General features: G+C 37.9%; 1 protein-coding gene across 4 annotated transcripts in view; it reads left to right on the top strand.

The window, feature by feature from the left end:
- The first annotated feature begins 475 nt into the window (after positions 1-475).
- Positions 476-13,366, top strand: part of LOC109036203 (uncharacterized) — a 72,128-nt gene continuing 59,237 nt past the window's right edge. For 3 of the 4 annotated variants that reach the window (XM_072299714.1, XM_072299713.1, XM_019050220.2), the window contains exons 1-5: positions 476-845; positions 2,605-2,717; positions 4,247-4,334; positions 5,202-5,284; positions 5,641-5,976. In XM_072299714.1, coding sequence (XP_072155815.1) covers positions 2,658-2,717; positions 4,247-4,334; positions 5,202-5,284; positions 5,641-5,976 — 567 coding nt within the window. In that variant the 5' untranslated portion in view covers positions 476-845; positions 2,605-2,657. The remainder of the gene's footprint in view (positions 846-2,604; positions 2,718-4,246; positions 4,335-5,201; positions 5,285-5,640; positions 5,977-13,366) is intronic. The other variant, XM_072299716.1, reaches the window with a different exon arrangement.

Genomic DNA, 13,366 nt, shown 5'->3' with positions numbered 1-13,366 from the left:
TCGAAGAGCACCTATCCTCCGAGCGCTATTTATAACCGTCACAATTCCTCAATCCAGAAGGGTCTGCTGACAAACTCAGTCACGGCACGGAAGAAATAATTTTTCTCCCTCGGTGTTACTTCCCGTTTCCCATCCTCAATTTCCTCAAGAAAAAAATAGGTGTCTTCGGAAGGGACGGGGGTGGCGGGAAAGGGGGAGAGAGACAAGGAGCCACCGCCGCGTATCCGCGGTAATTTCTAGTTTCTGTCTGTTTCGACAGGTGTCGCTGATGTCGTTAACTTTATTTACTTTTCAGTTGATTTCCCATAACATGAAGAAAGCAGGCATGGACAGCTTTTGTTTTGGTGACGTACGTGAAGTACAAAAATCGTGGCTCCTCCAATCGCATAAGACTATTATGCGTATGACGTATGAAATGTACGCTCTTGGCAGCCAATCAGTGTGTTCTCTTGACTTCTGTCCACACCGGTTCTTTTACTAAGTTTATTTTTAGTGTACTTCTCCAGCCGAAACTGCGCTCCTTGTGTTCTTACATTCTTTTCCAATATTTCTACATTATTTGAAACTGTGATAAAAAATTCAAAACCCTATCTAGGTTCTTCACTTGAATTTTGTGAGAATTTTACGTTTATTAGCTCGGAAGACAAGAAGCCCATTCTATCACAACTTCAACGGTTTTTGTGTTGGTTAGCTGATATTTCAAATTTTTCTGATTCCCAGTTAAAATTTCAACTGACTTGTTTGTTTACTATCTTCTGCGTTATGGTTAATTGAATTTCTAAAATTTGTCTGAAGTATCCTGTAAATTTGCTGCTACAGCTTCAAACTCTGTGCTTGCGCAACATGTAAGTAGGACAATCTTTCCTAGTGAATTACTATTTCTTCATTCCTAACCTTTGACAAAGCATGTAGTTTCTGAGTTTTGAGCAGATCAATCTCGCTCCGATTTTTATCAATGTAACAATTTCTAAGAAATGTATCCCGGTAATATTGGAAAGTCAAAGGTTTGTGCAGCTTCATTCTTGTCAAAGCATACCAGTTGGTTTTAATTTTTGAGTTTTTACCCCTGGCTTGGCTGAATCTAAAATTGCAATGAGACAAAGCTTCACACAGAAAGCGCTGTATTTTAAAGGCATAACTGAAGGCTATAAAAGGAGAACTGTATAATGCCTGTGATGGAGTGCTATGAAGGGACCGGAGTTCAGTGACTTTGATATGAAGCAGTTCTGTTGGCTGCAGTCAAAGGGATTCTTAGCTGTAATTTGAAGATACTGCTATATAATTAATAAATAATGAATGCCTCAAAACAGAATGCTATAATTCTAGTCTAGTAAAATCAATCCTGCTCGTCCATGGAATAAAGACATGACAGATTTTACAGGAAGTCACTCAACAGCCAAGCCTGCAAACACGATTACTTATAAATGTTGTCCTGTAGAATTTATTTTTAGCCAGCAGGAATTGATCTTTTGCTGTTCGAGATCTTTAAAAATACCTAGGAATTAAAACTGGAAATCAATACCAGCTGGTTGAGAAGCAAGTAAAATCTCACAGCGGTTCTTGTCTGGGTTGAAAACCTAAGTGCCTCTGGTTTTACTGCGATGCTCCTGATGATTAGAGGCTTTTTGATCACATTATTTACCTGTCTGCACACAGAGCTCCACTGACTGAGTGTAGTTTTTCTTCAGTTTCAGTTCAGTATCAGTTCAGTTTCTAAGGCACTTCCTAATTTGCATCTAACCATTAATTTTGATCCGTTCTGCTCTGTCACCACCTCAGTTTTAGCTCTGATTTTTAGCTCAGTGAATTGAATATAGTCGGTACTTAAGGTAGTTTTACTTAAGATAAAACTGATTCTGTGAATCTAAAAGTATTGTTATTCAGCAAACACTCAAAGTGGCTCAAGTGGCTTTGTAGAAGTAGTTCTGTAGGAGTTCGTTCAACAGAAACCTTAGATGTAAAAGTTTTCGCACTGAAGAGACACACAAATAGCATGTAACTGTTGATGATGACAGCACTGCTGGATCCCTCTAAATTTAAGAAACAAACAAAAAATGCATTAATAAATGGAAGGAGGAACAAAAGGAACAAAATAGCTTTTGAAAAGTATGTATCTTGATTTACAACATGGCGAATTTTTTGTCATTCTTTCTTTTTTCCATGCGAAACTAATAAAATCACATCCTAGAATTTTTGCTGATTTTTCTTCATCCTAAGTGAAATGCTCCATGAAATTTGAATGATTAAGTTAATTTGATTTAAAACAGTAAAACGATACCCTAAACTTTGGAACTTCGCAATATAGCTTCGTGTCATAGACTTTGACTGCAAACTCAGGATACCTAGATTAGGTAGATATTCTCCTTAAGTGGATAGACTTGTTTTCTATAAATGAGATCTATTATTAAAAGTTTAAAAAAGAAGTAGTGTTCTTACTGAAGTTTCGTTTTGAGGCTCTTCAAAACGAAAAAATACTTTACTATTGACCATTGCATGAAATCAAATGTTCAGAAGCATCGATATTTTCTCTTTGATTTTATTGACTGCATTTTGACCGTAAAACCCTCGTAACTACTATTCTACAGCATCATTTTTGCTTTACAGGTCGATCAACTCAAGAACTTTCTTATGATAACCAATGCAGCTTAGATGAAGAGATGGATTCAAATGACAGAAAACTTCAGGGCCAAAAGGATGATACCGCATCAAATTTCATGGTGATTTTTATTTTTATTAATAATTGGACCACGTCTAACAGGAAGGAGCCAAGCCACATCAGCTATTGCCAAATTTAACTGGGCTTAAAATTTAATTTTTCACAAGAGAACGTTTGTGGGGATTCCTTTGAAAATTTTAAGGTATTTGCTTTGTACCGAGGAGAAAATCCACTGAAATTTGCACAAAAATCTGCGCAGCCGTTTTCATGTAAAAAATTAAACTGCCCAATTCAATTTGGCAATAGCTGATGTGGCTTGGTTCCTTTCTGTTTAATGCGGTCCAATTATCCCCTCACAGTCATTCATAAATCATGACTGAAGACTGAAGAGGTGCTGGTGCATACATACCAGTTCCTGCAAGACATCATGGGGAAAAAAGCAGCAGTGTGGGATGACTGTTGGAGCTGCTGTCTCCAACACTTTTGACAGAGGTCTCGCAAACAAACTTGAGATTGACAGCTTTAAGCAGAAAGGAACCAAGGCTTATTTACCATCGGCAATTCTCATTGAAATATATATTTTTTTATGGGAGAATGGTAAGGTAGATACTTTTGAAAATTTTGGTGGGTTTTCATCTGTGAGGTAAAACAAACTTGCTGAAATTTTCAAAAGAATCTACACTACCACTCCCTGTAAAGAAATAAATTGTTTGATGAAAAACAATGAGTGATAAGTGACTCTGTTCCTTTTTGCTTAATATGGACCAGTTACTCTATCTTTCCTGTTCAAATTTGTGTAGCTTATGGACATTAACCCTGTGTTTCAAAATCCCTGGTGCACAGGTTAAACTTTTTCTAGCAGCCAATCAGAGAAGCTCTGAGTGCTGTCCATGCTTATTCGTTTTTACCAAGATTTAAAAAAAAAAAAAAAAAAAAAAAAAAAAAAAAAAAAAAAAACCTGAGAACATTTGGTATTTGTATTGTGAGTTTCTGCCCAATGCCATCATTTTCTTGCACAGAGGTTGAAAGTCTTGAAAAGACGAATAAGGATGTTTATTGTTGAACTAGCTCATATCCACTCTTCAATTCAAGTTTCAGAAGTATAAGTAAGGCTCTTGTGCTAAATACTATACTAGCATATTCAAAGTAGGGGATGAAATAATTCTGCAAGACCAGTGGGAACAACTTTCGGGAAACATTTCCCATATCATCAAAGTAAAATGATGTTGGTTTCTTCTCATAAAGTCATGAAAGTTTTACCATTCCTCTTGCAATCATGATCACTTCACTTTTCTTTTGACTGAGAAACAATTCGATATGAATGGACTCAAAATCTGAAAGAAAAAAAAAGAAAAAAAGTCGTCTTGATTGATAAGTAACATGGACGGGGTTCAGACTGTACGTCAAAATTGAACCGGAGGAACTCTCAGATTTCTTCACCTAAAGTTACTCAGAGTTCTAATTTTGAAGGAAGGGAACATCAGGAAATATCCTTAGGTGTAAAATAGATATCAGAATGAGTAATCAGTAAATTTTAGCAAATCAAGTTAGCTCATGTACTAAACCTTCGCAATTTTATCTCTTTTGCAGGTTTCAGCGGCAGAAGGAGATGCCAGTCATTCTGCTTCATTATGCCCTCGACAACATTCCTGTGATTCGTACGACAGAGATCTGGAAAGTGAGTGGGTTATTAACTTTTCCAACCGTTTACAGAGTTCTGATTTTGAGAATTCTTAATTCAGGTGATACTGTATAACTTGCAAATACTTTGTGATGAACTGAAATGGAGTTTTTGCCAATTCTCAATCCTGAGCCTCCTGGATTGTCTTTTTGACATGATAAATAATAAATGTACCACTGCAGCGAGAACACCATTTTTTCAAGCAAAAAATCAATCAATTTCAATGTATCTCAAATGGTTTTAAGTATGTATTTATTTGGCAGGGTGTCTACAAGTTTGGAAAGTCAAATGAGTTTGGAAAAATGTTCAAAAGAAATCCAGAAGAACTGGAAAAACAGAAATAATACACAGATGGTCTGAAATTTTTCGTATTCTGTAAAAGATGTGCAAAAATCATAGGAAGAGCTATTTTTTCTAAGCTGCAACAAAGAACCAAAAAAGTGAATAATTTTTCTCTGAATGAAGTGCTTAGATTTTCAGTGATAAAAAAAAAAAGAAAAGTACCTACAGTTTCCTGAAGCATCAAAAAAAGACATAAAAACTGCTGATTATTTAGTACCCATCAGCCCTTCCTTTGTGTGTCACCACATGTATTCTGCTGTAATGATGAATGCTGTCTTAGGTTTTTCATGCGTTCTCTGAGAAAATATTCTATCCCATAATAACCAGCAAACACTTTTAATGTATGCATAGCAATCTATTGCTAGCAGGTGTGGCGACTGTATCTTGCTTTATTTTTTTTTTTATTTATTTTTTTTTTTTTTGTAAAAAAATTTTTCAAAATCTAGAATGAAGTCTCAGCTTCTTTATTTGGGATGGTAGTTCTATAGTTACTTGATTTTCAATTTGAATTTTCTTTTTTAGATGGCAGTATTTTGGATGCATCTGCCGGTGAAATATGTTTTTCTCCAAACTCAGAAAAGCAAGGTGGTGACTACCATAATAAGGTACGTTTTTAAATTAAATGTTGCAATTATTTTGCACTCACTTTAAACTAGGCATGTTTATATTTTTGTTTTTGTAGTGGCTTAGCGTAAATTGAATTTCTTTCTCCTTTCGGAGATTTATGAGGATTTGAAATTTAGTAGTCCAAGAGCCTGCATTTTACTTTATTGAAAAATAAAGTTTGTGCTGCTAATCTAAAATATGATACGTTTTTATTTCTGACTTTTAACAAAATTGGAATTGAGTCAAAACATTTGAGTATGTGTAGTTTGCTACTTGCTGCTAATATTATGATACTTTCTTTTACGATTGGTTTTCGGTGGAGATCTCTCTATTTTCTTCCTCTGTTTCCTTTCAGTTTTCCAATTTTGAAGAAGCTCTAGAAAATCCCCACTTTGATAAAGCTGTAGCTGCATCTATGTTGAAAACTTTCCGCTCCTATTTGGATGCACACGAAACCAAAGATAAACAACAGCGTGAAAAAATAAGGAAACTGGAAAAACAACTTCGATCAACAAGCGAGTTCATTCAAAAACAATGTGATGGGGGTCTGTCAAGTGGAGATGCCAAGAAAGAAGTTGACAGTCTCCGATCAAACTTAGTTAGTAGAGACGCAGAGTTGTTACGAATAGAAAATGAACTGGAGAAACAAACGCTAGAATTTGATAGGTACAAATCAGAGACCTCTAAACAGGTGTGTATTCCTCACCTTTTGTTATGAATTTTGGCTGGTTTCGTCTTTGAAGGCATGGTGTGATAATCAGCTGTGGAAAGTGCTAAGATTGAACAAGGCTTCAAAAGTAAGAGCAAGGGTATGGATACTTCAAGAAAGTATGTGACTACAACGGCAAGTTCGATCGTGTGAAAAAACAGGAGGGCAGCAAAAAATGGAAGACTGGCTCACATTGACATGAAAATTGCAAGTCTTTCATAAAATTGCGCTAGAAATCGAGTTTTTTTTTAGTAAAATTGTCGCAATTCTAAGCCAATGTTGTTGGTAGGTAAAACAATAAGTTCGGAATTTGGACGAAAGAGTTTTATTTATAAAACATTGGCTCGTTGGACTGAGATCTCGTGACAGACTAACTGTAAGAGAAAAGGAAATGCACGTAGAAGAAAAATTAGACGCAATAAGCGAGCGAGAATGCAAGCAGTGCATTTCATATGGGCCTGCATAGATGTCAGAGTTATAGTTATTAAATTTCAGTTTCCAACACCCCCAGTTAATGATGACATCTAGCAGGTTATTAATTTTTAATGGTTCCCCATATCCCCTTACGAGGGATCCTGATCTCATCCTCACATTATTTTCCTTAACATCTAGTTTACAGGAGTAGTTTTATTTTTGTTATCTAAGCAAGCTTGGCTGTGCTTAGGGTCATTTAAAATTAGTCATGCCAAACTTGGCCAAGAATTCATCATTTGAATCTAGTCACTTAAATCTAGTCATGCCAAACATGGGCAAAGAAACTCATCATTTGAATCTAGTCAGTTAAATCTAGTCATGCCAAACATGGGCAAAGAAACTCATCATTTGAATCTAGTCAAAGCTAGTCAAAGAAGAACCTTTTAAAAAAAAGAATGAATTCCACCAAAAAAAAACACAAAAGAAATTAAATCAACATAAAAGGAGTAGATGAATAGACATAAAAAAGTAGACTCGCTCCCCCTTAATTTGTTTGGGGTTTTTACTTTAGCAACTTGTTAGTGTGAGCCTGATGTGCCGGTTTCGGCAAAGGTTTGGTTAAAATGTCAGCAACCATGAGTTTTGTGGGGACATGTTTAAGAGTGAGACTCTTTTCTTTTACTTTCTCACGTATGAAGTGATGTCGAACATCAATGTGTTTCGACCGCTTGTGAAAACCAGGATTGGTAGATAAGGCAATCGCTCCTTGGTTATCACTACAGAGTGTTATTTTAACCTCACGATCAGTGAAGAGTTCATGAAAGAAGTTTTTAAAGAAACACGCTTCCTTAGTAGCTTCCCCTAGAGCTATATATTCACTTTCGCATGAACTAACTGCAGTTGTCGCTTGTTTTTTGCTTTCCCAAGCAACTGGCCCATCCGCAAGAAAATAGACAAAGCCACCATATGACTTGCGATCTTTTGGATCGTTGGCGTAATCTGAGTCGGAGTAACCGAGCAGATCGACGTTGCAGGGTCTACCTTTTTCAAAACCGATAATTTCAATTTTCTGATTAGTGGGCTTGTACACAATGCCCTTATCAAGAGTACCTTTTAAGTAGCGTAACACGCGTTTCGCTGCTTTCCAATTTTGTTCTGAGGGGTTGTTGTTTTTTTTTTTTTTTATTATTTGTACAAAAGTTATAATATGTACAGAATGTTTTTAGATGTAAGATACATCTTTAAAAAACTTGGGTTTAACTTATAAGATAAACTTATACTAGGTTACACACATTTTTATATGGAGAGAAATACAACCTCTGAAAAATGAGGAGGGAAAAATAAAACAATTTTGCTTCAAAGTAAAAATGTCTTTTTGCTTTGACATGGAATGCGGGTGACCGAACCCGGTCAAATGCCCAAGAGCCCCTGATTGCGTTCGAAGAGCACAAGGAGGCCCGTCAGTTTAAAAGAAGGATAATTTTGAGAACCCCTGAATTCCAAGCTCGTGGGGTTTGCGACGTTTTAATCTTCGGGTGCATTGGTCCTTTTCCAGAAGCGCAAGCGCTTCTGGGTTGGGATGCCTATGCAGCCTAGTTTCGTAAGAGTTGTACATTTTTGTTATGTAGTCCTCTACAGAATCAATGTTGAGGTCGGCGCGAATATCCGCGTTCCTCTCATACCATCTGGCTTTTGAAATGCTTCGTAATATTTTCATTTGTATGACTTCTATCTTTTTTAAATTTGACTTGGCTGCACAGCCCCACAACTGGCAGCCATAACTCCAAACCGGCCTCAACATTGACTTGTAGAGGAGCAGTTTGGTTTCTAGAGATAACTTGGATTTGCGGCCAATCAGCCACTGCATATCATGAAATTTAAGTCTTAATTGCTCGACTTTTTTCTTTATGTGTGCACCCCACTTGAGCCTGGAATCCAGGTGGAGGCCGAGATATCGGGCGACTGTGTCGCGAGGGATTTCAGAGTTTCCTAAGTGAAGAGGAATATGAGTAAATGGCCTGTTGGTAAATACAATTTCTACCGATTTAGACGCATTTAATTTGGTCTTATCTTTGTTTGTCCATTTATTAATCCTGTTTAGGTGGGATTGAGCGTTAAAACGTGCCTCCCTGTAGCTTTTCGACGCTGCTAGCACAAGCGTATCATCGGCATAAACTCCCAGTTTCCCCCCTCTCCCAGACTGCGGGATGTCTGTGGTGAAAAGGGAATAGAGAAGGGGGGAAAGACAGGAACCCTGCGGAACTCCTGCCCTTATTGGTCTGAAACTTGAGGTGGTATTTTCATATCGCACTCTAAATTGTCTACCTGATAAAAATGAAGACAGGAGTTCAACATGGTTACATGGGAGCATTTTGTAGAGTTTTCCGATGAGGCGCTCGTGCCAGACGCGATCAAATGCCTGCGCTACATCAAGAAAAACCGCCACACAGTATTCTCCCTTTTCCAGGGAGTCTTCTATAAATTTAGTTATTCTATGAAGTTGATCAATTGTAGAATGTTTCGCTCGGAAACCAAATTGGGCGTCGATTATTAGATTTTGCTTGCCAACTATCTCGTTCAATCTCTTAATGTACAGTTTTTCAAAGAGTTTGCCGATAACAGGCAACAACGAAATTGGCCTGTAAGATGCAGCCTCTGTAGGAGGTTTGTCTGGTTTTAAGAGGACGAAGATTTCCGCTATCTTCCATTGAGAGGGAATATATTTGCATCTAATGACAGCATTAAAGATTGAGACCAATTTCATTATTGCCCTGTTAGGCAAGTTCTTCAAAATCAGTCCTGAGATTTTATCAAATCCAGGTGCTTTGTTTGCCTTAATTTTACCTTTTATCTCTTTAATGATTTCTGAGGGAGATATGGTTTTTATTTTTATTGGTGGGATTTTTTTGATTTTTCGGGGTTTCAATGTGGACACTTCCCCTTCATTCTGCAAATCTGAGTCAGAACTGCCGGTGGAAACATCAGAGTCAGATAGTGTTTCCAGGTCTTCGTGCGGTTGAAAAGCGGCTTCAAAGTGATCAGCTAAAACCTCTGCTTTTTCAGCATCTGTATTTGCCCATGTATTGTCAGGTTTGCTGATTGGGAATTTTAACTGTTTTGGCCTTTTTAAATATTTTGTGGCTGCCCATAAAGAGTAGTTTTTATCTGCTGACGGAGACAAGGAGTTAATAAATTTTTTAAATTTGTAATTTAAAAATTCTTGTGTTCTTTTCTTTACTATTGCATTTAATCTGTTAAATTTTGAATTGTCTTCAGGAAAATGGGTGAAATTTGCTTTTCTTTTGGTTTTTCTTTTTAAACGAATAAGCTTTAGAAGTTCCTTTGGGATAGCGTAAGGTTTTATGTTATTTACAGCTACAGGTGTATTGGCTGCTGCACAGGATCTGATATTTTCCACCAGCAGCTCCGACTCCCTGTCAATATCTTCTGGAGTGAGGACTGGAACGCTGTTGTCAATTAAATTTTCTAGATCTAACCTGAAATTTTTCCAATCTGTTCTTTTAGAGCAAATTGAGGGGGGACGATTATCAAGGATTGGAGTAGTAAAAATCTCCAGAATGATTTTTGCATGACCTTTTTCCATAGACATTAAGGTATCACATGAGACGTGGTCAATAAGATTTATGTTTTTAAAAACAAAAAAGTCTATTAGATCAGGTTGGTGGCCTGGATTAGTGGGAAAATTTGTCGGTTTTCCGGGGGATATAAAATTCCCGCCAACCAAATTAACTGCTTCTAGGAGTGATACGCCTTTAGGGTTATCTCTCCTGGATCCCCATCGAGGATTTTTAGCGTTCCAATCCCCACCGATCAGATACTTTGGGCCTAATTCCTCCAAAAACTCAGTGTAATCCTCAGTTGAGAGGATGTTACGGGGTGGAGTGTATATTGAGGCTATGTTGAAAGAGTCTAATTCAGTTTGCACGTTTACGATTACAACTTGAAAAGCATTTGTCTCTATCATCTTGATAAGATTGTGAGTAATGTTTTCTTTAATTAAAATGGAAGACCCACCTCTGTGCTTATTTGCTGGATGAAATGAGTTAAACATTTTATATCCAGCAAAATACCTTTTATAATCGGTCCTGGTGAACCAGGTTTCCGATAATAGGGCTATGTCCACATTGAAATCCCTTAGCGTGACATTGAATTCTTCGGCCTTCACCCGGGTCAGTCCGCCGCAATTCCATGCCATAATGTTTAATGACTTGCAATTAGTCTTTGCTCGTAGCTCTTTAACATCATCGAAATTGATTTCTGGATAATTTTCCTGTTGAGACATTAAGAAATTCTGATTAGTCAATGAATCACAATTCAATTTAAAAAAGTCATTCATTTCTTTGTTTATCTTTTCTGGCTAGCTTCAAGTTTACTCACTTTCTCGGTGAGAACTCTGAGCTGAGCATTCAAAGTTTCTATTGTTTGTAATAAGACTCCGATCAGAGCGGCAGAACTGTCTCCTGCGCCCTGTGTTGCCGGATTAGCTGTATTGCCTGATAATGCTTGAGCAAAAGTCCTATCTAATTTCTTTGGAGGAGCATGAGTTGTTATATTTTTCCCTAGTTTCGGAAAACTTTTTTGATCAGGGGAGTTTTTCTTAGCTTGGAGTTGCTTTTTTCGTGCAACTTGAAATTCTTTCGCGAAGGGACATCCGCGATAACTCGCGGGATGACCGATCGCGCCACAATTTACGCATTTTGGATTTAAGATCCGACCTTTAAAAGGACACTCAGGAGATAAATGTTTGCCTGCGCATTTGACACATCGTGGATTTTTTCTGCAAAAGTTGTGAGTATGCGAAAAACACTGACATCTTCGGCACTGTGGAACTATCTTATTATCTATCTTCATTGGCTCTATTTGAACAATAGTATGAGCAATTGCTTTGATCTTATAGATGTTTTCTATTGATTCTGAATGGTCAAAATCAAGTTGATGAACTGGTATTTTTATGAGTTCGAATTCCTTGATAGGTTTAGCATTTGTAGTTTGATTTTCAGATGTTGTTACCGAAGGGGTAGTTTGAGGGGGGGTAGCAGATTCAGGATCAGTATCCATAGGCATAATTGTTTTTTCATTTTTTTTCTGTTGTTTCTCTACTCTTTTTCTCATGCAAACGGCTGATTTAATTTTGAAATTTTTTGAAAGGAGATCCGAGACAATTTCATCTTCAGGTATGGAGGGGGGGAGACCTTTGCATACAACTTTGATGTTCCGAGTGTTTTTATTGGAGTGAGAATACCATTGTACTTCTCTTTCGTTTAATTTTTCAGAGATTTTTCTGAAAGTTTCGTCGTTAGAGGGATTTACCTTCCAGGTTTCACTACCTAAAAATTTTAAAACATACTCTTCTTTATCAGACGCTTCTTTCAAAAGTCGCTTAATTTCCTGATAATCTTTAATTCCTACCACTTTAATGGGAGGGGGTGGTAGAATTTTTGGGGACCTATCATTAGGATTAGAGGTATTAGACTTATCGCCAGGCTTAGAGTTATTCGACTTATCCTGTGTAGCTTGGACGTCTGCTCCACTTCCAGAGGCGTCTTTGGAGTCCGGGCTGGATTGATCCTGCTTCCTTTTCCTCTTTGTAGTTTTTTTAACTTTCTTTGCCGCCGTCCTTCGTTGGTCTTGATACTCCGGATCTGAATTGTAGTTCGGCCAGTCACCTGATGAAAAATCATCATCCGTTTCCGCATCTAGCAGCAGGGCTCCAAATTTCCCGCCGTTTTGTTGGGGAATTTCCTTGTTGACAGTCACGAATGTCTTCCCCTTATTTTTAGAGCCGCCGGCCACTTGAGGTTGCGACTTATTTAGTTTAAGCTCCTTAATTTCGGCCTGTATTTTATCCATGAGGGCCTTTTGCTCTTGGATAAAATTTTTTGCAAGGATGTTTTCATCGTGCAGTGACTTAACAGCAGAAATCGACTGCAAAATAAACAATTTTGTCTTCTCATTTAGTGCAGGGTCTCCCTTGACACTTTCAGGGTCTGTGGTTAGAATTGTCTCTACCTCCCCTTTATTCGAACCGCCAACGCTGTCCGGAAGGGGTTGTGCGCTAGCTTTAGCATTATTCTCGGGCTTATTTTCCCCTGATGCCCCAGGAGGCGATCTTGGAAGAATCGAACTTTTCTGAAACGGGTTTATATTTTCAGCATTTGGCATCGCTGTAGGTGTAGGTGTTTGAGTTTTCAACGGACTCGCTCTGGGGAGAGCCAGTCTTCCTCGGGCAAGGCACTTTTCACAGCCGACGAACCGACTGTCTTTCCAATAACAAACAACATTGTGTTTGCATATTTGATGCGAACTCGACATAAGATATCACCGCACTTGTTTACGTTTTCGCGCCGTTATGCACGGCATCCGCGCCTTGCGCGCGCTGTCCGACCGCGATGGACTTCGCCCGTTTACGCACGATTCGAAAGACAAGACGAGAGCACGACCACGACCGCACCGCTCGAATGATCAACACCGAATGGGGTTGTTGTTAAATTGACTCAAGTAACTGACGGTAAAGGCGATATCGGGGCGTGTACTGACCACCAAGTACATGAGTGCACCTAATAGGTTTTGATATGGTACATTTTCGACTTGTTTACTACTTGACTCAAAATCAGTTTTTACACAGTTTACCTCAAGAGGGGTACTAACCGGGTTGCAATCAGTCATATTAAAGTTTTTTAAGATCGTTTCAATGTACTGACGCTGATGAAGTTTTATTTCCCCGGTATTTTTATTTTGCTCAATGGTTATACCTAAACAATATTTTGCCTCGCCTAGGTCTTTCATAGCAAAATGTTTTAACAAATTGAATTTTAGAGCATCTCTTTCGGCTTGATCATTCCAAAACACCAAAAAATCATCTACATACAATGCAATGATTAATATTTTAGTATTCTCAACTTTAAAAAAGACGCAAACCTCTAGAACCGACTTTTTA

Source organism: Bemisia tabaci, chromosome 4 (assembly GCF_918797505.1).
Source record: "Bemisia tabaci chromosome 4, PGI_BMITA_v3".
In the NCBI taxonomy this organism is placed as follows: domain Eukaryota; kingdom Metazoa; phylum Arthropoda; class Insecta; order Hemiptera; family Aleyrodidae; genus Bemisia; species Bemisia tabaci.
The sequence above is the reverse complement of the archived record's forward strand: the minus strand, read 5'-3'. Positions and strand labels throughout refer to the sequence as shown.